General features: G+C 54.3%; 1 protein-coding gene across 1 annotated transcript in view; it reads left to right on the top strand.

Moving 5' to 3' along the window:
* LOC125318698 (zinc finger protein 208-like) overlaps positions 1-26,416 on the top strand; it is a 123,306-nt gene that overhangs the window by 83,240 nt on the left and 13,650 nt on the right. Inside the window, exon 6 of the mRNA XM_048289641.1 lies at positions 8,145-8,656. Within this exon, the coding sequence (XP_048145598.1) occupies positions 8,145-8,656 (512 nt within the window). The remainder of the gene's footprint in view (positions 1-8,144; positions 8,657-26,416) is intronic.

Raw genomic sequence — 26,416 nt, 5'->3', positions numbered from 1 at the left:
GGGTTTGAAACCCATCAATTTCTGTTTGTTCCTATTTGTGATTGTAACTTACTGGGAAGGGATTTGGTGGCTGAAGTGGGAATGCAAATTCATATTGTCAAAGGAGATACAGAGGCTAATGCTGCTGTACCTTGGTGTCAAATGTCTGCCAAGGCCTCTGCTGAAGGGAACCCAGAAGTGTGGGCAGCCCCAGGGAAATAGGGAAAATCAGATACGGAGCCTCTCCAAATTCCTCTGAAGCATCCAGGACAAGTGGTGTCTAAAAGCAATACCCTGTTCCAAGGGAGGCAAGGAAGGGGTTACAGCCTCTTACTGAGGCCCTGCTAAAGGCAGCGCTTCTGGAGCCAGGCATCTCTCCCTACAACACTCCTCTCCTGCCAGCCAAGAAACCCCACCATGGACACCAGAAGGAAAGCACAAGTTTCAAGGCTTCAAAAGCAGATTAACTGAGCCTCCTGCCCTGGCCCTCCCAGACAGGGAAAAACCATTTGAATTGCATGGGGATGTTCATCAGGGCCATGCCAAAGGAATTCCTGGGCTCAAATGTTTAACCCAGTGGCCAGAGAGTGGCCTCATTGTCTGCAGAATTGTGCAGCCCCGGCTTTAATGGGAACTGAGGCCTGAAAACTGACAGCAGCAGAATCTCTGATTGTTCAAGCCTGGCATCAAGGTAAAGCTTTGTTAACCAAAGGAGCCTCTAAATGGATGAGCAGCGCTCGGTTCTTACAGAATGAAACTTGTTGGATGGAACAGGAGGATTCAGAGTTGAGCACAGGGCAAGGGTTGAACCCAGCCTCCTGTTTGAACGGCCCTGGACACGGGGCTGGCAAGAAACCCATGGCTGCAGCCAAGTGACAGAGCTCCAGACCCGGGCTAGGAGAGATTTACCAGACATTCCCTGGCCTGAGGGAGAAAAGGTGTTTAGGGATGGCTCTGCAAGGGCAGCAGAAGGGAAAAGAGTGACAAGACACGCTGCTCTGAAGGAAAGGGAATGAGACAAAGCGCAGCTCAGCGCCCGCATGCTCAGCTCAAAGGGCCGAGCTGGGGGTGCTTGGAAGAGCCTGGCACTGAAATGCCCTGAGCAGGAAGGCTTCAATATCTTCTGCTAACAGCATGGCAGCTCACAGTGGGGCAGAAGCATTTCCAAATGCTTCAGCAATCCCTGCATCAGTTCTTAAGGCATGTTTGGAACAAACAATTCCAAGATATGGATTGTGGAAGCAACAGACACAGACAGGGGAACTCATTTTACAGGAAAGATCCTTCAGGCCGTTCTGGCTGCTTTAGGAACACAGTGGCACCTCCAAACGCCCCAGCACCCCCAGAGTTCGGGTCGGGTGGAAAGAATGAATGGGGAAATAAAGAAACACCTTCTGAAGCTGCTGAGAGAAACCAAGATGCCACGGGTACGGCTGCTGCCATTGGCTTTGGCAAGAAGAAGAGCCAGACCCAGGGCAGATATTCAATTATCTCCCCTGGAATCCATGTTTGGAATTCCTTACCCTGGTGTGATAAATGAGTGAATGATAAATGTTGTCTTTCACATATATGATTCAAACATTTAGAAGTGATGATGGATTGTGTAGAAATAGTGTTAAGGTAAAATGTAGTTAAATAGAAACGAGATTAAGGTAAATTGTAACTTCAAAATAGTTCTAATATGTTAAGAAATGTATTAATAAACACAGGGTAATAAATGTCTTTTGAGCTGAGCAACTACAGAGCCAGGAACCAAGACATCTTAGAGAAACAAAGAAGATAAACCGCATGCATCCCAGGAAGATTGTTACCTCATCAGAACTCACACCGCCCAAGGGAACTGGCAGCTGCCAGTGAGGCTGGAGACTGCGGAGGCACCGGAGAGAGGGGGCCTGTCTGCAGTTCTGAAGCGATCCAGAGGACTGAGGCGGTGTCCTGCTGGGGGAAGGGGCAGAAACCGGAGAGGGGGAAAGGGGAGTGAAGTGTAAATTCCTTTCTGGGTTAATGAATATGTAACAGTTCAGGAGAGTACTTCAGTCCACAGTAAAATGAATGGAGGGCGCCTCTGGCAATATTGCCAAGCGCCCCAGGCTGTGATTTGCCTTTGTTCTACTAATAAATGTTCAATATTATATTGCTAAAAATTTAGCTTTTGTATTCTTTTTCTTCAGCCTTAATCCTCTAACACTAAAACGGTTGTTGGGGAGTTTTTGTTCTTCTCACACTTTTGGTAACAAGATTACATCATTAGAAGGCTTTTTCTTAATAATCCTACTTTGATATTGTCAGATGGGTCTGGGCCAGGGTGTGAGAGTCAATTTTTAGTCTTAGGACAAGAAGCAGCAAAAATCTTTATTGCTTTGGGGTGTTTTTTGTGTATGCATGTGGGTGTCTGTTAGTGATGGCAGAATTTTGGAACGGGTTATTCAATGTTCACCTTTAGGTTGCATTTTGCAAAACTGGAAGAGCTTTAAAGGAGACTCTTTAACTCATAAACAGTTAAAAAAAACATTAAAAAAAAAAAAAGAAAGCTGCTTGTTGGGGGCCACTTGTGAGTCACCTGATGGCTGCCCTGGAGGAGAAGCTTCCTTCCAGGCAGCCAGCAGAGGAGCTTTAGAAATGCAAATTAACTCTGCTGCGGGAAGTGTGCACAATGTCCCAGGCTCTCCTTGCCTGCCACAGGAATTGGGCTGATTCCCTCTGCCCCTCACCCCAAGCTCTGCCTCCCTGCACTGACGGAATTTGCATCGCTAAAGGCAGAGCCCACACTGAGCATCTCTGACTCTGCAACAGAAATCCCTGAAGCTGAAAAGGAAAACAGCAAACGGAGAATGTTGGGAGAACTTCACTCACAAAAGCGGGGGGGAATCATCCCTCTCCCCACTCCAACATCTGCTGGCACTCTCTGTGTTATACAGGGTGGGTTTGACCACTGGGCTGCTTTTGCTGACACAAGGTCAGCGAAATCACTTGGGAATCCAAGGATGTGATGATTTAATCAGAGAAGAGCGGTCAGTTGATGCATCCCTGGCTGGAGAGAACGCCCAAAAATGGGGAAAAGATGAACGGCCACCAGAACAAATCCTACAACACCATGGAGCAGCCCCTGGGAACCCAAACAAATTCATACCAGGTGCCAGAGAACCCACTGATCATTTCAATGCATCATTAGATTACAAGCTGTCCTCCAAATCATAACCAAGCACACAGCTCCAGCTCCTGACCTTCTCACCCACCAATCCACTCCCATGAGCAACGCCACATTTCACCCTGGGATGGCATCAGATTCTCTTTCAGCAGAAGGACCAGGAGGTTGTAGAAAATTAAATGACTCAAACAGCTCTTGGCAAAGAGATGGCCAAGGAAAAGTGGTGAAACAGAGAACAAAGGAAATAAGAAAGCAGCTCATGTACCAGTCCAAATGTGGAAAGGATGGGAATGGGACACGTTTTCGTGGTTCCCTGGCAGACCATGGGTTAAACCAATGCTGTTTCTCCTCTCAGGTGCTGCAGCAACTCTCATCTTTTTACCATGCACCACACCTTGCTCAGTGCAGCTCATTCAGCAGGGGATCAAGGGCATGCAGGTGGCAGCCAGGCCTCCTGACCCAGAAACGGCTACAAAAGGACACAGAATGAGGTCACTGAGAATAATCCCAAAACCAAAGAAGGCTCAGGAAGAACAGATTAAGGCATTTTTAAAGTTTGCAAAGAGAAGTACTCAGAAAAGAAGAAGAGGAGGATTAAAAGGAAAAAAATGAACGTGTCTTTACAAATAGATGCTGTGAATCCCATTGGAGATAGGGCCAGGGACTTGGAGATAAGGAAGTAATGGAAGAAACCATATATTTCAGAAAATGTTACTAATTGACACGAACTGCTGCTCAGCCAAGCTCCTGCTAAATTCCTGAACTTCCAGAAGAACAAAGACTTCACAGAACCATGAATATCGGATATTATACAAAGTGGGGGTGCACATTAAGGGGCACATGCATCCCCCCGAGCCGCGATTCAGCTGAGAAGAGAAACAAAGCTCTCCGCTGCTCCCGGCCCGAGGGAGCATCAGTGCCTCGCTTTGTTTTCCCCCAAAAAGGGAAAACCGCCCCAAACCCCTTTGGCTGAGTGCACGAGGGGAGAGATTTGTGGCAGAAAACTCCCAAAGTCGTTTTTGCCCAGCTTGGGAAGAACAGCCCAAGCCAAGCGGAGGTGGGACCCCCCAGCAGCGCCTCTCTGCCGCCCCAGCTGAAGCCCTCGCTGGCTGCTCCAGGCTGGATGGGCAGACTGGGAGCACTGGGAAGGGGCCCCGGCTCGGGCCGCAGCCCCCGGCGCAGCCCCACGGCCCCACGGCAGCTCCAAGGCTCCGCCAGCCGGGATGGAACGTGGGAGGGGGAGCAGGGCAAGGCCCGGGGCTGTCGGTGCCCAGGGGACACAAGGGACAGCGGGGGCACTTCACAAGCATTTCATGCAAAAGATAAAATCATAACGAAGACAAAAGCAAGACCATCAGTGAGTCAAGATTATGAAGTTAAACTTTAGCTGGGAGTTAGAAGCAATTTGTACTGATTGAACCAAAAGACAAGTCAACGAAGAGTTAGAAATTTAGCCAAGAAGTTCAGTGCTATTCACCATTATGCACCTGTCTGAAACTTTGCTTATAGTAAATGAACTGCCATAAGGACAAAAGAAGCAGAATTATAGCCAGCACTTAGATTGCATGATCAAATACAGGCAGGAGGTACGGACCGTCTCCAGAAGGCTTCCCGAGGCTTGCCCACAATAGAAGGTAGAAAGTTCATGGTGATGAAGAGATCCCCGACTTCATCTTTCAAGACCACTGACTCAAATCAAGACCACCGACCCAAATCAAGAAAAGAATTGCGCACGTGCAAAGGACTAATAACCGCATTTTAATAGGAAGCGGGGAATGGGAGGTGCTGGAGATATGTATAGGATTAATATCTAACACTTTGTGAAATCAATAGAGGGCAAATAACCGGGTAAGTGGCTGGCACGTCCCTAGGAGGCGACTCCCGTGCCGCCCGCCGGCGTAATCAACACACCACTTTCTAACTTTAATTAGTTAGAGAGTTTCTGTCCGTGAATACCGGCTTTTTAATCATTCACTGGAAACGTCGAGCAGACGGAGATCTAGGAAGCAAAGGCAACACTGAGTCGCTTCCAGCGTGCCCTCAGCCCCGCCGGAGCCTCAGCACCCCCACAGCCTCCCCAGTCGCTCCAAAGCCTTCTCAGCCTTTGCAGCCCTTCCATCAGCCGCTCCCTCTCGCGGCGCTCCGCGGCCTCCCCTGCGCAGGGAGCAGCGGCGCAGGAAGCGGAGCAGCCGCGCCTCTGGGGCTCGGCGCGGGGCAGCGCTCAGGCACAGAGCCCGCAGCGCAGAGACACTCCCTGCACGGCGCCCGTTCGGCTCCGCGCCCAGAGCTTCGATGCCGGGCAGGCGGCTCGCTCGGGCTCCCTGGAGCCGGCACTGGGGCACGGCCCGGCCCCCACAGCGCCGGGAGGGGCTGGGAGGACAGGGACGGCATTTGGGGGTCCTGGGGTTCACTGGGAGACCCTCACTGGGAACCCCCTTCCCGCTGTCCCACCTCCCCTCATCCGCCCTCTCCCGCCCCTTTCCCACCGTCCCCCGAACCCCAGCTCCCCCCAGCTCGGTTTGGGGGGGACCCACCCCTTTCCCACCGTGTCCCGTCCCCGCCCCGCTCACCCGAGAGCTCCTCGCCAGCAGCCGGGGGGACGGAGGAGGAGGAGGAGGAGGAGCGGGAGGAAGAGGAGGGGCAGAGGAGGAGCGGGAGCAGGAAGGGGAGCAGCGAGAGGAGGCGCCGCGTGCGTCCAGCGCTCTCTGGATCTGCAGCCCCTTCGCGCCGGGAGCATCGCTGCCCCCGCATGCCGCAGGTGACCGGGAAGGGGGACCTCGCTCCGGGTATCGTGGGTGGTCCGGGGAGGGTTTCTTTTGAAGGGGGGAGGGATATTTGGAGTTCAGCCGAAGTACCTTGGGGCTCCCTGATTCTTTTCTTCGGGACGGGGCGGGTGGAGCGATGTTTGGATCTTGCAGGACTCCAAAGCTGACCCGAAATGCCCTTTGGGTGGATACTTCGGGGTCCCCGGGAGGTGTTTTTTGGGGATGTCGCGGTGGCGGCTGCCGGCAGAGCCCCGGCGGTGGGTGGCGGGTGCGGGGTCCCGGGAGCCACGTGGCGATCGCCCGGTACCGGCGGGGGAGGAGGGGAGGAGCCTTGAGAGGGGGGAGAGAGAAAAGCGGGGAGCCCCGGGAGTCCCGGACCCTGAAATGGGGGCCTGGAGAGGGGGGACCCCGGCAGCCGGGAGTGGGGTGAGCTTGGAGAAGGGGGAACCCCGAGAAGGGATGAGCCTGGAGAGGGGGAACCCCTGGGACACCAAAGAGGGGACCCCAGAGAGGGGGGACCCCCGGCACCCCGAAGCAGAGAGCCAGGGGAGGAGGGACCCCTGGGACCCCAAAACCCTCGGCATCCCTTAGTGCAGCCCCAGAGAAGGGGGACTCCCTGAACCCCAGAGTGGGGAGACCAAAGAGGGGGCACCCCTGGGATTCCCTGGAAGTCTGGAGCGGGCGGAGACCCTGCAGAGAAGGGACCTTCAATATATGCAGGGCCCGCAGCATCCAGGACAAGGGGGACCCCCAGAACCCCATAGTGGAGAGACCAGAGAGGGGGAACCTCAATGAGGGATATTTTCCTCTGAGTCTTGATGTTTTGGAGGTTTTCATGGACACAAGTGTTATAAACATATAATATAATATTGGCTTCTTGCAAAGTATAAAAGTAGATATTATATAATGTTAGAAATGCTTTTTTGCTGTGTAGATGTAGTTTTCTCTCTTTTTAGCAAGAATGTTAGCAAGTGTGAGCAAGTAAGAGAACCTCCAAGTGAACACAGGATGAGGCCCAAGGAGCTGCTAAGCAACACTTTGTCCAGAGAACAAAAGGGCCCAAAGGCTGCTCTGCCAGGAGAGTCCGAGAGCCGCTATCACCGCTCTGGCTGGGGGGCAAAGAGGCCCAAAGCTGCAATCAGCCCTGACTGTCTGGAGAATTAAGAGATCCACCCTACCATCGACTCTTACTTAGCGGGCCCAACCCCAAGAATCAAAAGAAATAAAACCGCAAGGCAGAAGACTACGCATGCTCTAAAAAGGCGGAACCAAGGAGTGGCCATGCAGAACAGCCCCGAGAAAAGTTTTAATATTAATAGAGAACGGACAATAAAAATGATATAAAAGGGACTCACCTCGAGCATCAGGTGTGCTCTTGGCAGAGCGCCAAGGCACCCGGCTGTTACCCCTTTGCTTTATTTTATGTGTCTCTTATTGTCTTTATATTAAACTCTTTAAATTCTCACACAAGGTATCTGGTGACTTCTAGAGATGGACTTGGGTGGGAGAAACCCCCAAGCCAATGCACTCACCCCTTGGTTTTCCCCTCAAAACAGGACTTCTCATTCCCAAGCCTTGGCCGAATGGAGGAGGAGGAGGCAGTGAGGAAGATGCCCCGGGAGCCCCAGGCAGGTGAGGAGGAAGTCAGTGCCCCTTTCCCTTCTCTCCTGCTCCATCTCCCAGCCCAGCATCGCCCCCGGCTGCAGGACAACCCCGCTGCCGACGCCGTCCTGCCGGGGACGGACTGGGGGGATCTCCTTCCCCTTCCCTGTGGCACGGAGGCAAATCCCATCCTCTCCTTGTCTTTCTTCTCTTTGTTCCTTTTCCTTCCTTGCTTCCTTCCTTGCTTCCTTCCTTCCCCTCTTTCTACTTGTTCCTTCTACTTCTTGTTTCTTTTTCTTCTTTTTCCTTCCTTTTCCTTGTTCCTTCATCTTCATTCTCCCTTTTTTCTTCTTGTCCCTTCCTCTCCTTCTTCCTTCTCTACCCTTCTTCCTCTCCTTGTTCTTTCCTTCCTCCTTCCTTGTTCCTTCCTCTTCTTGTCCCTTCCTCTCCTTGTCCTTGCTCCCCCAGGCACTGAGCTGCAGATGGAGACCAGGGAGGACAAATCCCTGTGGCAGAACCTCATGGAAGAGGCTGCTTTGAGTGGCTCAATGGCACAGGAATCACACGGAGAGGAAAAGCCAGAGGGATCCCCCACAAGGAGGGGCTCCAAAGCCAGCCCAGGGTGCTCTGAGGAGAAGCGGCCCCCCCTCTGCTTCATCCAGAGGCCCAACCTGGTGGTCCATGAGCAGCTTCACACTGGGGAGAAGCCCTACAAGTGCTTGGAATGTGGGAAGAGCTTCAGCCACACTTCCCACCTCTTCATCCACCACCAGATACACACAGGGGGATGGCCCTACAAGTGCTTGGAATGTGGGAAGAGCTTCAGCCACAGCTCCAGCCTGACCTGCCACTATAGGATCCACACTGGGGAACGGCCCTACAAGTGCTCGGAATGTGGGAAGAGCTTCAGCCACAGCTCCAGCCTGACCTGCCACCAGAGGATCCACACTGGGGAACGGCCCTACAAGTGCTTGCAGTGTGGGAAGAGCTTCTGCCAGAGCTCCAGCCTGACCTGCCACCAGGAGATGCACGCCAGGGGAGGGCCCTTTGAGTGTCCTGAGTGTGGGAAGATGTTTCAGTGGATCTCCTATCTCATTGTACATCAGCAAACACACACAGGGGAGAGGCCCTTCCGCTGCACAGACTGCGGGAAGAGCTTCAAGTGGAGCTCCCAACTCACCAGCCACCAGCGCATCCACACCAGGGAGAGGCCTTAGAGTGTCCCGAGTGCGGGAAGAGCTTCTCCTGGAGCTCGTCCTTGAGGAAACACCAGCAGAGGCACCAGTAAGGGAATCCCTGCGAGTGCCCCGAGTGTGGGAAGAGCTTCGGGCACTGCTCCAACTCCATCTTAAAACTCGAGGTGCTGCTGACTGAAAAGCTCTTCCAGAACCCTGTACTTCAGACACTTATGAATTCTCTTCTCTTATTAAATGACGTAAAATATTACCGTGTCCTGCAGCCGTAGGGAGGAGGAGAGAAGAGCCAGCAGGCATAAATATGCAGCAAGATTGATTGATTGAATTATTTTACAAACTCTGTTATAGCCTTTTTTCTTCATAGTCTAACTGGAGAAAGGATCAGCCACCCCTTGGTGTGATTGGCTAAAATCCTAAAACATCCATTGTCAAGATATTTTTCTACTATACTATAGACAAGGCTTCTCAAGGTTGCCTGTGTTTCATTGTTTATAGAACTCTGCTGCTATCTTCTGTGAGAGAGAAAAGTCTCTCACGGACTTAGAAAATAGCAAGAAAATTCTTGCTAGCAGCATTTTTGTATCCACATTCTCTTTTCCATTCTTTGTCTTTTTCCTGGCCTATTTACTGACCTTTATTCTTGTACAAATTGTCTGTCCCAATAAGTCCTTCTTTGCTGAACCAATGCTTTCTTCTTCAATGCAAATCTGCAAAGCAGAAGGAAAGCAGCCCCTTGGAATGGCCTCAAAGTGGAGCAGCACTCACTGGCACAGCCTCTTCTCCTGCCCTCAGGCAAGGGACCGACAAGGCAGGGCCAGCCTTGTCAGAGCTGGGCAAGGACAGGAGAGAGCAGATGCCAACAGGGGCTTTGAGCTGCACCAAGGGACGTTTGGGTTGGGCATTAGGAAGAACTTTTTCCCAGAAAGGGGCATTAGATATTGGAATGGGCTGGCCAGGTGGGGGTGGAGCCACCATTGGGGAGGTGCTCAAGGAAAGCCTGGGTGTGGCACTCAGGGCTCTCCTGGTTGCCGTGGTGGGGATGGGGCACAGGTTGGAGTCGATGATCTCCCAGGGCTCTTCCAAGCCAATGCATTTGGTGATTCTGTGACATCACAGGCTCTGGGGACAGCGTGGTGGCTGTCAGCTGTCCCCAGCCCGTCGCCGTGCCCAGAGCCCAGGCTGCACTTGGCGCGGAGCCACGGCCAGAGCCAGCGTGGAGGTGGCGGCTCATCCCACAGAGCACCATGGCCAGCCAGGGCTTCTCCTGGCTGCTGCAGTTCTGTGTGCTGCTGATGCTGGCCCATCCTCTCGACCCTTCCAGCCATCCTGAGTGGGACATGGGCACCTCGGCTCTGCTTCGCGAGGAGCTGGAGCGGCAGGACTCCGTGGGGCCTGGGATGACCCCCCTTGGTGGACGTGGTGCTGGTTTCTTGGACACGCTCGGCCCTGGAGCTGCTGATCATGGGCCTTGTCCTGGGATGGTTCTGGAGACGCTGGGGAGAGGTGAGGGAGGGGGGTCAGGCAGGCGGGACAGTGCCCGGGCCGGCAGCCACCAAAGCCTTGGGCCAAGCCAGTGTTGGGCGAGGCCTGAGAGCCCCCGTGGCGGAGCAAAGCCGGGTTGGATCAGAGGGTGCTGGGCCTCCCGGGCAGCCCTTTGGCCACGGCCCCTCAGCAGTGGGGGCTGAGCCCCTGGGCGGGAATCGGGCCCAGCCTGAGCCCCAGGGACACCAGGCAGAGGCGGCCGGAGCTCTTCTTGCTGCAGCCTCTGCCCGGGGCAGCCCAGCCAGGCCCGAGTCTCTCGCGGAGAGGCCAAGGGCAGCGCCAGAGGGCTCAGCCCCGCTCGGCCCCTCTGCCCCTTCCATGGGGCTCCCTGGGCCGGGCCGTGCAGGAGAAGCGCCGGAGCCCCTGGGGCTGTGCAGGACGCGCTGCGGGGACGTGGCTGCCCCAAGGAGCTGCTGCGGCTGCTGAGGCACAACCGCGCCCGGATGCGGCTGTGCCGGCGCCACCGCTCTCTGCAGAGGCCCAGAGCCAAGACACCAGCAAAAGGGGGCAGCTGCAGGAGGAGGAGACCCCGAGGCTCCCCTCAGCGCTGACTCTCCAGCTCCAGCTCGGCGCTCAGCTTGCAGGGCATCGCGGGGGATGCGTGACCAGTGCTCAGCCCGGGCACTGTGACATCCCCCAGCTTAGGGGTCAGTGAAGCCCCCCATCCTCAGCCGCAGAGCTCCCAGCCACCTTTTCCCCCAGAAGCTGAAGTTTCCATGACTGTTCCAGTTCCAAACTGTTGACCCTTTTTGGAGGCATAAGGTTCTCACCCTGTAATCTTCCAGTCACCCCCCAGCAGTCAAGTTAATCAAGTTCAGGTTTTGTGGACATTGCTGTGTCATTTCCTTGATATCCATGCGAGAGGGGACACGGTGATGGATGGGTTTGCACGGGAGCTGCAGAGCCCCGGAATGGAGAGCCTGAGTGTCCCAGCAGGATTTGCAGGAGTGTGGAGGGCAGCTGGAAAGAAGATCGTGGGCAATATTCTCCTGCCTCCATCTTCCAAGGAAGCTTTGATTTGACCCCTGTCTGCACCGTGCCACGGGGCCTCCAGAGGCCCAGGGAGGTGTCTGGGTGGCCCCAGAAGGACCCTGGCGCACCAGGGAAGGGGCAGGAGCATCCCTGTGGGGCTGGGAGAGACACCCAGAGGGGGCCAGCCCTGGGGCCCGGGCAAGAGCTGCATTCAGGCAGCCAAATTCATGCAGGGTCTGCCCGGGCTCTGCCAAGGATCAGTCCAGAGAGCTCCACTCCTGTCTCACCTCTCTGTATTTTCCTTGTATTTCTTTGTATTTATTTCTGCGTATTGATCCTGATTTCCCTCAAAATGCCATTAGAAATCATTTTCCCTCAAGATAAATACTGACTTATTTTGGTTTTAGGAATTAACCACGGGTAGTCCCTGCTTAAATGACTTCTCTGTGACTTATTCTGCAGTTTGTTCCTTTACAGCACCATCAACCACCTCTCTTAAAATACAGATCCCTCATTGGAAGCAGGGAATTCACCTGGATCCCCTCCTGGGACCCCCCTGGATCCTCCTGGACCACCTCCCCGAGGACCCTCCACACCCACGCCCTGTGGGACCCCCGGTCCGGGCTGGGCTGAACTCCCGGGCCCTGCGGCCAAACTCTGCCTGGAACCCGCTGGGTTCGGCCCAAAGCGGGGAAAGCTCCGGGACCCGCGGATCCATTTTGTCCTGTGGCTGTGGGGCCCCACCCCCGAGGGAGCAGGACTGGGCACTGTGACTCCAATCCCTTATTCCGAATCTCCCTCTCCCTCTCCCTCTCCCTCTCGTCTCCCTTTCCTTTGGGTGATCACAAATCCCAGAGCGGCTGCAGAGCCCCGTGCCCAGTTCGGGTTTCCCAGCAAAGAGAGGCCTGGGGCTGAGGTGCCCTGGGATAGCCGGGAATGGGGGGTCCAGGGGTCCCCGGGGTCAGGGAAAAGGGGGATCCAGGGGCTGGGAAAGGTGGATACCCGGAAAGGGGGGTCAGGGGGGTGTTGGTGCGGGGTCAGGGGGTGCAGGGGGGTCCCGGAGCTGGGGAAGGAGATGCAGGGGGGTCCCAGTGCCCAGGAATGGGGCAGGGGGGAGCAGGATCTGGGAAATGGTGGCAGCTGCTGGGCAGGGACCACGACAGAGAGGGACAGGCTGGGATGGGCTGGGACAGACTGGGACACTGGGATACACTAGGACTGGGACCAGAATCCACTGGGAGCAGAACTGGGGCACCAGGGATCATACTGGGACCACACTGAGGGCTACTGGGAGCAACTGGGAGCATGCTGAAGACAACTGGGGGCATGATTGGGACAACTGAGATGTACTGGGAGAGACTGGGAGTGGTTTTGATCATCCTGGGACTGACTGGAACAATACTGGGAGTGACCAGATCCGTAGTAGGGGTGAATAGGAGAAAGTGGAACAATGCAGGGAGTAACTGGGATCATAACAGGCCTGACAAGGCCAAACTTAGAGGGACTGTAATAATACTGGGAATGACTGCGATCATACTGGGGGTGACTGTGATCAAACTGGACCCATATTGGGAGAGTCTGGAAGTTACTGGGCTCATACTGGGTGTTAGGGTTTTAGGAGTTCTTCTGTTTTCTTTTTCTCTTAAAGAATTTTCCCCATACATGTGTCCAGGGGAAAAAATTACTGGGTGCTTAAGAAAAACAAAAGACCCGGCCACAGGAGGAGGGGTCCATCTGGCTACTCTCTTTCACCTGGGCTTGTGGGCTGTTAGTTCTCTGTGTTCTGACAGAGAGAGAGGCTGGAAGGAATTCATCAGCACTGGAGACTTCTGCTTTTTCAGCTGCCTCCCTTCTACCTGAGAAGCCCTGGGATTCCCAAGCCCACCTTCCCTGCCCCGCTGGGAGCTGGGCCATGGCCATCCTGCCCCCGCCGTTGCTTCGAGCCTTCGCTGCTCTGTAGCCCTGCACGCCCTGCCTGTAGAGACCTCCGGGGGTTCACACCGCAGCTCCGGAGTTCGATACATCTCGTCTGCTGCCTGGGATTTGTGCTCGTCCCTGCTGTTCCAGCGTGCTGTTCCCGAGGGTCCGGCCGGACACCGGGATCGGCTGCCCAGGGGGTTTTTGAAACCTTTGTCCCATCCCTTCCCGGGATCCCAGGCCGCCAGTGCCGCGTGCTCCCCGAGCTCGCTCCGGAGCGCCCCCTGCAGCCGCGGGGGAACCATCGCACCTGCCCTGCTCACCGGGAGCCGCCAGCGCCCCTGCCGGCTGCGAGCGGAACTGCACCCGAGGGGAAAGGGCCTGACAGCCGAGAAGGCTGGCACTGGGTTTGTGATTGTTTGCTGTTACTGCCATAGTTATTGCTGTGTGTTTGCCTTGTTATACACATATAGATATATAATAGTAAAGAACTGTTATTCCTATTTTCCCACTTCTTTGCCTGAAAGCTCCTTGATTTCAAAATTGTAATAATTCGGAGGGAAGGGGTGTTGCATCTGCCATTCCGAGGGAGGTTCCTGCCTTCCTTGGCAGACACCTGTCTTTCAAACCAAGACAGATCTTGGTGCCCAACCGTGGGGCCTGAGGTCGTTAAGAGAAAGGGGTGAAAAAGGAATAACAGTTTGTGGATTACTTAATTTTGTGTGCTGGATATAGGGACCTTGTTAGGCAGCACTATGTGGTCTAGTTTACCCTGGTTCGGGTGGCATGTGGCCGTGGCTATATTCTTCCCCTTTGCAGCTCCTTACCTAAACATGGGTCCTCTGACTAAGGCTACCATTGCTGTTGTCCACTTTGCACTATGGGTCGAGAAGGTGAGGAATTTGTGGGCTTTTAACTTCCTCCAGAATGTGGGCACGTGGATAAAGGGCTATCACACACTGAGTGCATGTTTTTGGGGTTATGTTAAAAGTGGTACCTTCTGTGAGGAAATGACACCAGGGAAAGTTTTCTCCCAACCCCTCAACCAGTTCTTTGGGCCCACCTCACCAATTTTTGAAGGGTTTAGATTTCCTCTGGGTACTAACCAACTGGTGCTGGTAGGCCTACTCTATCTAGCCCTCAGGGATAAGCTGAGATTGGCCTGGATAACTACCCAGATACCAGCCCCAGACACTAGAGATGCTACCCCAGAGCCTGATCCAGCCCCAGAACCTGACATGGCCCCAGACACTAGAGATCCAGCCCCAGAGCCTGACACAGCCCCACAGCCTGATACCACCCAACAGCTCGCCTCAGAAATGGACTACTCAAACTGGGTGAGGGTACTGGTGAAGGGGATGTAGGAGATGTGCCAGGAGATATGCCAGATGCTAACGGAATACACCTCCTCAGCTAGTGAAAAACCCTCTCCCTGCCCCAAAGAGGGTGAGTCTGATGGTGCAGCAGTGGAACCCACGGATGTTTCAACCGTTCAGGCTCCAGCTGAATCACAAGGACAATCACATCCAGCAGCAGTCGCCCCTGTGCAGAGGAGGAAGTATAAGACCAAGTATAAGACCCAGTACGACCAGTTAATGATGATGGGGAACCAGGGCCCTCACAACCAGCAGGAGAGTCAGAGCCGGAAATCATCAATGAGTCCCTGTCGCACGACAGTCTCCGTGGTATGCGAAAAGACATTGTGCGAAGGGGGCGTGAGCCTTATACAACCTGGCTGCTTTGGGTTTGGGACCTTATGGGCACAGGTGTGCAACTGGATAGTGGTGAGGCAAGGTATCTGGGATCGTTGACCCAGGACCCAGGTGTGGACCAGATATTTGTGAGGGAGCCAGGGCCCCTTTCTCTCTGGGAGTGGCTCTTAATGAGTGTGAGAAAAGGTTCATTCACAAAGACAGAATGCAGGAGTACCATCATAGAATGCAGTGGAAGATACTCGAGGAAGGGATCCAACAGCTAAGAGAGGTGGCAGTATTAGAGGTACTCTTTGGGAGGGATGGACAGCCTGATAATGACCCCGATAAGGTCAGGTGCACAGGACAGATGATGTGGAACCTGACAAAGCTAGGGTGACCGCAATACACCACCTTCATTGCAACGACTGATGCTGACAATAATTGAGAAACAGTGGGCTCTGTTGCCAACAAGCTCAGGAATTATGACAGTATGGTCAATGGTCCGCTGAAAGCTCATGTCTCTGCTGTGGTTAAAGACCTCAAAGAGGAGATGAAGGAGATGAAGGAAGAGATGAGGAAGGTAAGGCACCAGTGCAAGTCACAGGCCCCCAAGTCAGAGCCCGTCGTCCCCCAGCTAGAGAGAGAGAGGGTACACCCCACGAGCTGAGCTGTGGTTTTATCTGTGCGAGCATGGGGAAGACATGAGAAGGTGGGATGGGAAACCCACTTCTCTCCTGGCAGCGCGGGTGCGTGAACTCAAGGAGGGAGGCACTAACCGAGAGGGTTCCACTAAGGTGAAAGTAGCCTCAGCCTCCCGTGACCGAGCTGCCAGGTATTACAGAAGGGAGGATGATATGTTGGATCCCCTTGAAGGGACATCTGGCATGTATGCCCAGGGAAGGAATGATAACCAGGGCTAGAGGGGCCCTGCCCCTAGCCAGGAGGAGGCATGGGAGAACCGGGTTTTCTAGACGGTGTGGATTCGATGGCCTGGCACATCAGAGCCACAACAATATGATGCATTGGTTGATACTGGGGCACAGTGTACTTTAATGCCATTGGGACATGTGGGGGCAGAACCTGTCTCCATCGCTGGGGTGACTGGGGGATCACACGATTTGATGCTATTGGAAGCTGAGGTGAGCCTGACTGGGAAGGAGTGGCAAAAGTATCCGATTGTGACCGGCCCAGAGGCCCCGTGTATTCTGGGCAGACTTCCTCTGGAATGGCTACTACAAAGACCCAAAAGGACTCAGGTGGGCATTTGGGATTGCTGCTGTGGAGGCAGAGGGCATTAGGCAATTGAACACCCTGCCTGGACTATCAGAAAATCCTTCTGCAATTGGGCTCCTGAAAGTGGAAGAGCAACGAGTGCCAATTGCTACCTCAACAGTGTACCGTCAGCAGTATCGGACAAATTGAGATGCTGTGATTCCCATCCACAAGATGATCCATGAGTTGGAGAGCCAAGGGGTGGTCAGCAAGACCCACTCACCCTTCAACAGCCCCATCTGGCCTGTGCGCAAGTCTGACAGGGAATGGAGATTGACTGTGGACTATCGTGCCTTGAATGAAGTGACTCCACCATTGAGCGCTGCTGTGCCGGACATGTTGGAGCTCCAGTACGAGCTGGAGTCCAAAGCAGCAAAGTGGTACACCACTATTGACATTGCTAATGCATTTTTCTCCATTCCTCTGGCAGCGGAGTGCAGGCCTCAATTTGCCTTCACCTGGAGGGGTGTGCAGTACACCTGGAACCGACTGCCCCAGGGGTGGAAGCACAGTCCCACCATCTGCCATGGACTGATCCAGGCTGCACTGGAAAAGGGTGAGGCCCCAGAACATCTGCAGTACATTGATGACATCATTGTGTGGGGGAACATGGCATCAGAGGTATTTGAGAAGGGAGAGAGAATCATCCAGATTCTCCTGGAAGCTGGATTTGCCATCAAGAAGAGCAAAGTCAAGGGACCTGCCCGAGACATTCAGTTCCTGGGAGTAAAGTGGCAAGATGGATGACTGTCGCAGCGGGGATTACTGCAACAAGTATATTTCAAACCAGGAGTCTCGTAGAAATGAAGTATATATGGACAGATTCGTGGTAGATGTTTCAGAGATGTTTATTTCTCCAGCCGCATGGCCGGGGCTCAGCTCAGGAACTCCGCAGTCACGGGACCCCAGGGTCCTTGGCGTTATCAGGGAACCCAAACCAACCAATGGGGAATGAAGATGAGCAGGGGCAGGGAAACCCCGTGCCTCCCCCCCAGGACCCCTCTGCCAGGGCCCATGGCAGGGGGAAGGGACCTCAATATCTCACCCGTTTTATTTTAATAAAAGGAGAATGAAAACAACTGGATAAACATAATAACAACAGTTTCAAGACAAAACAAGCCACTCTCCTGAGTCTTTAAATGTCCAAACAGATTCTGTGGAACATCTTAGGGCTGACAGAAGGGAGACAGAACTCTCCGGGCATGCTTTGTGGGGAAACTGAGGCAGGAGAGGGTTTAATTTCCTCCCTCCCCCTTTTCATCCCCCACTCGGCATCGGAGAGGAATTGTAGGGAAATGGAATTGTATAGGGAAGCCATGGGGTGAAAAACGGATTAGGAATAAACTGGGGATAGGGTAAACTTAGGAAGGGGTTCATATTGGGTATAGGGTAAAAGGGGGAAGTAGGCTGTGGATAGGGAAATTGCTGGGATGGATATTGTTTATAATTTTGTGCATAACGGCTGCCTTTGACTGGAATACCCCCAGGCCCAGTAACATTTGCTGCTTGTAAACCCTTCTTTCCTTGCACTATATCAAATTGTACAACTTCTCCATCTCCTACACTTTGCAGGTAATTTTTAGGGTTATTCCTTTTAATGGCAGTTCTATGGATGAATAGATCTTCCCCTGTATCATCTCGTGTTATAAATCCATAGTTGTTTTTTACATTGTACCATTTCACAGTTCCTGTAACTTTCGTGGCTATAACTCCTCCTATCACGTGCTTGCGTGTTCGTCGTGACTGCTGGTCCCGCGTGGCCGCCGCCTCGCTGACTCCGACGTCTTGGCCGGGCCCCTGCGTTGCGGCTGCTCCGCGCTCTCCGAGCGGCGCTGCTCCGGCGCGTGTCTGGGCTCTGCACGGCCCCGCGTTGCCATCGCTGCTGGCCCCATGCCCTGTGAGCGGTTCTGCTCCGCCAACTCCACGCTGCTTTGAGTGCGGCCCTGTTTCGGCTCGGTGCTGCGCTGCGCGGCCTCTCGTGTCGCTGTGGAAACCGCCGCTTCTCCCTCCGCAGGGCTCTCCAAGCCGTGTGCTCAGAGCGGCCTGCCACGCCGATGCCCGGTTCCTGGCTGCTCGTGGCCCACGGCACCCGCGGCGCCTGCGGCATCGCTCCCTCACTCACGGTCGCGTGGCCAGGGACCCCGAGACAGGGATGGGGTCCGCCATAAGGCGCACGCTCCCGAGGGGGCCGGGCGCATCCAGCGCAGGCACCTCCGCTGGCGTGTGCCACAGGGATGGCAGCCGCGCGGCCTCGGCCGCGGGACTATGGCCATCCTTTGCTTTAGGGGTAATAAGACCATATAAATGCTCTTGAATAGCTCCACTGACCACCATGGATCCACACAAGGGTTCAATCACTAATACATGTTCTGTTTGATCTTTCATCTCCCACAAGATCTCGTCCCAAAAACACCCCTGACAAGATCCAGGAGGTTCAATATCAAAAAGTAACTCTCGAGAAATATAGGAGAAATTTTTGAAAAGCCAGTTGAAAAAAAGTTCTAGATCTCCCGGTTCCATCACTTTTTTGTTTTGTTGTTCAAGGATTCCTTTAACTTCTAGGTACATTTTTTTCTGTGGCTCAGAGAGCCCCATTTCCCACAATTCTTCCATAGTCCAGAGAGAATATCCAAACCAAGATGAGAAGAGAGAGGTCTGGAGTGGTTATTTTACTCACAAATTTTCCTCAGGGATCTGTATCTTGCTCGCATTCCTCCACCAGTTTGTCGCAGTGGGGATTACGGCAACAAGTATATTTCAAACCAGGAGTCTTGTAGAAACGAAGTAGATGACATCAGATTCCCACCAAGGTCATCAATAAGATCACAGCAATGTCTCCACCGACCAACAAGAAGGAAACACAAGCTTTCCTAAACACCATAGGTTTTTGGAAAATGCACATTCTCGAGTACAGTCAGATCGTGAGCCCTCTCTACCTGGTTACCCGCAAGAAGAATGATTTCCACTGGGGCCTTGAACAGCAGCAAGCCTTCGCCCAGATCAAACAGGAAATCGCTCACGCCATAGCCCTTGGCCCAGTCAGGACAGGAGCGGAGGTGAAAAACATGCTCTATTCTGCAGCTGGGAACAATGGTCTGTCCTGGAGCCTCTGGCAGAAGGTGCCTGGTGAGACTCGGGGCCGACCACTGGGATTCTGGAGCCGAAGTTATAGAGGGACCAAAGCCAACTACACTCCCACAGAGAAAGAGATCTTGGCAGCTTATGAAGGAGTCTAAGCTGCATCAGAAGTAATCGGCACAGAGGCACAACTCCTCCTGGCACCCCGACTGCTGGTGCTGGGGTGGAAGTTCAAAGGAAAGGTTCCTTCCACGCATCACGCCACTGACGCTACTTGGAGCAAATGGATCGCCCTCATCATGCAGCGCACCTGCATTGGAAACCCAAGTCGCCCTGGGATCTTGGAAATAATTACAAACTGGCCAGAAGGTGAGATTTTTGGGTTATCTTCTGAAGAAGAAGAGGAGCAAGTGACACATGCCCAAGAAGCCCCACCATATAACAAGCTACCAGAGAGTGAAAGACAATACGCCCTCTTCACTGATGCTTCCTGCCGAATTGTAGGCGCTGGCTGGAAATGGAAAGCTGCTGTATGGAGCCCCACACGACAAGTTGCACAAGCTACTGAAGGAGAAGGGGGATTGAGCCAATTTGCCGCATTCAAAGCTGTCCAATTAGGTCCTGACATTACTGAAAGAGAGAAGTGGCCAAAGCTCTACCTCTACACTGATTCATGGATGGTAGCCAATGCTCTGTGGGGTTGGCTGGAAAGGTGGAATAAGGCAAACTGGCAGCACAGTGGAAAACCAATCTGGGCTGCTGAGGAGTGGAAAGGCATTGCCACTCGGGTAGAGAAGCTATCCTTGAAAGTCCGCTATGTAGATGCTCACATTCCCAAGAGCCGGGCTAACGAAGAACATCGTAACAACAAACAGGTAGATCAGGCTGCAAAAATAGAGGTGTCCCAGATAGACTTGGATTGGCAACATAAAGGAGAGTTGTTCCTAGCTCGATGGGCCCATGATGCCTCAGGTCATCAGGGCAGAGATGCCACCTATAGGTGGGCACGAGATCGAGGGGTGGATCTGACCATGGACAGTATCTCCCAGGTGATCCATGATTGTGAGACATGCGCTGCGATCAAGCAGGCCAAGCAAGTGAAACCCCTGTGGTATGGTGGGCGATGGTCCAAATACAAGTATGGGGAGGCCTGGCAGATTGATTACATCACACTGCCTCAAACCCGCCAAGGCAAGTGCTATGTGCTCACAATGGTAGAAGCCATCACAGGATGGCTGGAGACCTACCCTGTGCCTCACGCTACTGCCCGGAGCACCATCCTTGGCCTTGAAAAGCAAGTCCTTTGGAGGCATGGTACCCCTGAGAGAATCGAGTCTGATAATGGGACTCATTTCAAGAACAGCCTTATAAACACCTGGGCTAGAGAACATGGCATTGAGTGGGTGTACCACATCCCTTACCATGCACCAGCAGCTGGGAAGGTTGAGCGGTGTAGTGGATTGCTTAAAACCACCTTGAAGGCACTGGGTGGGGGGACTTTCAAAAACTGGGAGGTGCATTTAGCAAGAGCCACCTGGTTAGTTAACACCCGAGGCTCCACCGGTTGAGCAGGCCCTGCCCAATCCGAGCCCCTACAAACAACATACGGGGATAAGGTTCCAGTGGTGCACATAAAAGGTATGCTTGGAAAAACTGTTTGGGTTAGTTCTGCCTTAAGCAATGACAAACCCATCTGTGGGGTTGTTTTTGCTCAGGGACCAGGTTGTACCTGGTGGGTGATGCAAAAGGATGGAGAGACCCGATGCATACCTCAAGGGGACCTCTTTTTAAGGTGAACTACCCATGGCTCTGTTCTTGTATCAGTATCAGCATGTATATATGTATATAATTTGGGTGATGCAGGAATTTATATGGTTAAAAGGGTTCAGTTTCATGTAACATGCTAGTATGGGAAAAATTTGGGGTGGATAATACTGGGGTTTTAGGAGTTCTCCTTGGTTTTTTTTTCTGTTAAAGGAATTTTCCCCATAGATGTTGCTAGGGGGACAAATTACTGGGGGCTTAAGGAAAACAAAGACCTACCCATTGAGGGTGGGGTGCATCGAGGTACTCTTTTTGTTTCACCTGGGTGTGGGGACAGTTGGTCTCTGGTCTTTGGACAAAGAGTGAGGCTGCTTACTTTGGCTGCTTTTCCTTCTGCTGGAAAAGCCCCAGGATCCCAAGCCCGCTTTCCCTGCCCTGCTGGAGCTGGGCTGTGGCCGCCCTGCCCCACCGTTGCTTTGAGCCTTCGCTATGTTGTAGCCCTGCTCTCCCTGCCTGCCCAGACCTCCGGAGGGTTCTCCGTTTGGATACCTCTCATCTGCCACCCGGGATTTGTGCTCGTCCCTGCCGTTCCAGCCTGCCGTTCCAGCCTGCTGTTCCCGAGGGTCTGGCTGGACACCGGGATCGGTTGCCCAGCAGTTTGTGAAGCCTTTGTTCCATCCCTGCCCGGGTTCGGCGGGCCATCGGAGCTGCGCGCTCCCTGAGCTCGCTCCGGAGCGCCCCCTGCAGCCGCGGGGGAACCATCGCACCTGCCCTGCTCACCGGGAGCCGCCAGCGCCCCTGCCGGCTGCGAGCGGAACTGCACCCGAGGGGAAAGGGCCTGACAGCCGAGAAGGCTGGCACTGGGTTTGTGATTGTTTGCTGTTACTGCCAGAGTTATTGCTGTTTGTTTGCCTTGTTATACACATATAGATATATAATAGTAAAGAACTGTTATTCCTGTTCCTCATATCTTTGCCTGAAAGCCCCTTGATTTCAAAATTGTAATAATTCGGAGGGAAAGGGAGAGTTGCAATTTTTTTCTCCCATTTCAGGAGAGGCTCCTGCCTTCCTTGGCAGACACCTGTCTTTCAAACCAAGACAGATTCTAAATTTACCCTGTGGGGAAGGGATGTCATGTCTCAATGGGGAGCGAAAGTCGACATCCCCCAAATTCCCCGGGATTTTTGATAGCGGCCACTGTAGAGCACCCAACCCAAGCACTGAATTGGAAAACACATTCACCAGTGTGAGTAGATCAGTGGCCACTAAATGAAGAAAAATTAGAGGCACTCAACGCACTCATTGATGAGCAGTTGGCAAAAGGCAACATTGTACCAACCAACAGCCCCTGAAATTCCCCTGTGTTTGTCATCCCAAAGCCAGGGAAGAACAGGTGGCGGCTCCTCGATGATTTGCGAAAAATAAACAAAGTTACAGAAGATATGGGACCCATTCAACCAGGGATGCCCTCCCCTTCTATGCTGCCATGAAATTGGAAATTGGCTGTAGTTGACATAAAAGACGGCTTTTCTCAAATTCCCCTACACCCTGACGACGTCCCGCGGTTTGCCTTGTTGGTTCCCACCATCAAGTGAGAAGCTCCCATGCGGCACTGCCATTGGTGTGTGTTGCCTCAGGGCATGGAGAACAGCCCTACCATATGCCAATGATATGTCGCCCATATTCTGGCCCCAATCCATGCCAAAGCAAGAGAAGCCATCATCTTCCACTACATGAATGATGTGCTGGTGTGTACTCCCAACGACAGCCTGTTAGAAAAAGTACTGGATGTGATATTAAAGCATTAGCCAGTGAAAGCTTTGAGCTACAGGAAGAAAAGGTGTCTTGGTTTGAAAGACAGGTATCTGCTAAGGAAGGCAGGAGCCCTCCGTAGAATGCCAGATGCAACCCTCGTGCCTCCGAGTTATAATTTTGAAATCACGGGGCTTTCAGGCAAAGAAGTGGGAAAATAGGAATAACAGTTCTTTACTATTATATATCTATATGTGTATAACAAGGCAAACACACAGCAATAACTCTGGCAGTAACAGCAAACAATCACAAACCCAGTGCCAGCCTTCTCGGCTGTCAGGCCCTTTCCCCTCGGGTGCAGTTCCGCTCGCAGCCGGCAGGGGCGCTGGCGGCTCCCGGTGAGCAGGGCAGGTGCGATGGTTCCCCCGCGGCTGCAGGGGGCGCTCCGGAGCGAGCTCGGGGAGCACGCGGCACTGGCGGCCTGGGATCCCGGGAAGGGATGGGACAAAGGTTTCAAAAACCCCCTGGGCAGCCGATCCCGGTGTCCGGCCGGACCCTCGGGAACAGCACGCTGGAACAGCAGGGACGAGCACAAATCCCAGGCGGCAGACGAGATGTATCGAACTCCGGAGCTGCGGTGTGAACCCCCGGAGGTCTCTACAGGCAGGGCGTGCAGGGCTACAGAGCAGCGAAGGCTCGAAGCAACGGCGGGGGCAGGATGGCCATGGCCCAGCTCCCAGCGGGGCAGGGAAGGTGGGCTTGGGAATCCCAGGGCTTCTCAGGTAGAAGGGAGGCAGCTGAAAAAGCAGAAGTCTCCAGTGCTGATGAATTCCTTCCAGCCTCTCTCTCTGTCAGAACACAGAGAACTAACAGCCCACAAGCCCAGGTGAAAGAGAGTAGCCAGATGGACCCCTCCTCCTGTGGCCGGGTCTTTTGTTTTTCTTAAGCACCCAGTAATTTTTTCCCCTGGACACATGTATGGGGAAAATTCTTTAAGAGAAAAAGAAAACAGAAGAACTCCTAAAACCCCAACACCCAGTATGAGCCCAGTAACTTCCAGACTCTCCCAATATGGGTCCAGTTTGATCACAGTCACCCCCAGTATGATCGCAGTCATTCCCAGTATTATTACAGTCCCTCTAAGTTTGGCCTTGTCAGGCCCGTTATGATCCCAGTTACTCCCTGCATTGTTCCACTTTCTCCTATTCACCCCTACTACGGATCTGGTCACTCCCAGTATTGTTCCAGTCAGTCCCAGGATGATCAAAACCACTCCCAGTCTCTCCCAGTACATCTCAGTTGTCCCAATCATGCCCCCAGTTGTCTTCAGCATGCTCCCAGTTGCTCCCAGTAGCCCTCAGTGTGGTCCTAGTATGTCCCAGTATGATCCCTGGTGCCCCAGTTCTGCTCCCAGTGGATTCTGGTCCCAGTCCTAGTGTATCCCAGTGTCCCAGTCTGTCCCAGCCCATCCCAGCCTGTCCCTCTCTGTCGTGGTCCCTGCCCAGCAGCTGCCACCATTTCCCAGATCCTGCTCCCCCCTGCCCCATTCCTGGGCACTGGGACCCCCCTGCATCTCCTTCCCCAGCTCCGGGACCCCCCTGCACCCCCTGACCCCGCACCAACACCCCCCTGACCCCCCTTTCCGGGTATCCACCTTTCCCAGCCCCTGGATCCCCCTTTTCCCTGACCCCGGGGACCCCTGGACCCCCCATTCCCGGCTATCCCAGGGCACCTCAGCCCCAGGCCTCTCTTTGCTGGGAAACCCGAACTGGGCACGGGGCTCTGCAGCTGCTCTGGGATTTGTGATCACCCAAAGGAAAGGGAGACGAGAGGGAGAGGGAGAGGGAGAGGGAGATTCGGAATAAGGGATTGGAGTCACAGTGCCCAGTCCTGCTCCCTCGGGGGTGGGGCCCCACAGCCACAGGACAAAATGGATCCGCGGGTCCCGGAGCTTTCCCCGCTTTGGGCCGAACCCAGCGGGTTCCAGGCAGAGTTTGGCCGCAGGGCCTGGGAGTTCAGCCCAGCCCGGACCGGGGGTCCCACAGGGCGTGGGTGTGGAGGGTCCTCGGGGGGGGTGGTCCACGAGGATCCAGGGGGGTCCCAGGAGGGGATCCAGGTGAATTCCCTGCTTCCAATGAGGGATCTGTATTTTAAGAGAGGTGGTTGATGGTGCTGTAAAGGAACAAACTGCAGAATAAGTCACAGAGAAGTCATTTAAGCAGGGACTACCCGTGGTTAATTCCTAAAACCAAAATAAGTCAGTATTTATCTTGAGGGAAAATGATTTCTAATGGCATTTTGAGGGAAATCAGGATCAATAGACAGAAATAAATACAAAGAAATACAAAGAAAATACAGAGAGGTGAGACAGGAGTGGAGCTCTCTGGACTGATCCTTGGCAGAGCCCAGGCAGACCCTGCATGAATTTGGCTGCCTGAATGCAGCTCTTGCCCGGGCCCCAGGGCTGGCCCCCTCTGGGTGTCTCTCCCAGCCCCACAGGGATGCTCCTGCCCCTTCCCTGGTGCGCCAGGGTCCTTCTGGGGCCACCCAGACACCTCCCTGGGCCTCTGGAGGCCCCGTGGCACGGTGCAGACAGGGGTCAAATCAAAGCTTCCTTGGAAGATGGAGGCAGGAGAATATTGCCCACGATCTTCTTTCCAGCTGCCCTCCACACTCCTGCAAATCCTGCTGGGACACTCAGGCTCTCCATTCCGGGGCTCTGCAGCTCCCGTGCAAACCCATCCATCACCGTGTCCCCTCTCGCATGGATATCAAGGAAATGACACAGCAATGTCCACAAAACCTGAACTTGATTAACTTGACTGCTGGGGGGTGACTGGAAGATTACAGGGTGAGAACCTTATGCCTCCAAAAAGGGTCAACAGTTTGGAACTGGAACAGTCATGGAAACTTCAGCTTCTGGGGGAAAAGGTGGCTGGGAGCTCTGTGGCTGAGGATGGGGGGCTTCACTGACCCCTAAGCTGGGGGATGTCACAGTGCCCGGGCTGAGCACTGGTCACGAATCCCCCGTGATGCCCTGCAAGCTGAGCGCCGAGCTGGAGCTGGAGAGTCAGTGCTGAGCGGAGCCTCGGGGTCTCCTCCTCCTGCAGCTGCCCCCTTTTGCTGGTGTCTTGGCTCTGGGCCTCTGCAGAGAGCGGTGGCGCCGGCACAGCCGCATCCGGGCGCGGTTGTGCCTCAGCAGCCGCAGCAGCTCCTTGGGGCAGCCACGTCCCCGCAGCGCGTCCTGCACAGCCCCAGGGGCTCCGGCGCTTCTCCTGCACGGCCCGGCCCAGGGAGCCCGATGGAAGGGGCAGAGGGGCCGAGCGGGGCTGAGCCCTCTGGCGCTGCCCTTGGCCTCTCCGTGAGAGACTCGGGCCTGGCTGGGCTGCCCCGGGCAGAGGCTGCAGCAAGAAGAGCTCCGGCCGCCTCTGCCTGGTGTCCCTGGGGCTCAGGCTGGGCCCGATTCCCGCCCAGGGGCTCAGCCCCCACTGCTGAGGGGCCGTGGCCAAAGGGCTGCCCGGGAGGCCCAGCACCCTCTGATCCAACCCGGCTTTGCTCCGCCACGGGGGCTCTCAGGCCTCGCCCAACACTGGCTTGGCCCAAGGCTTTGGTGGCTGCCGGCCCTGGCACTGTCCCGCCTGCCTGACCCCCCTCCCTCACCTCTCCCCAGCGTCTCCAGAACCATCCCAGGACAAGGCCCATGATCAGCAGCTCCAGGGCCGAGCGTGTCCAAGA

Source organism: Corvus hawaiiensis, chromosome 31 (genome assembly GCF_020740725.1).
Source record: "Corvus hawaiiensis isolate bCorHaw1 chromosome 31, bCorHaw1.pri.cur, whole genome shotgun sequence".
Classification (NCBI taxonomy): Eukaryota; Metazoa; Chordata; class Aves; order Passeriformes; family Corvidae; genus Corvus; species Corvus hawaiiensis.
This window is presented reverse-complemented; position numbering and strand designations above follow the sequence as displayed.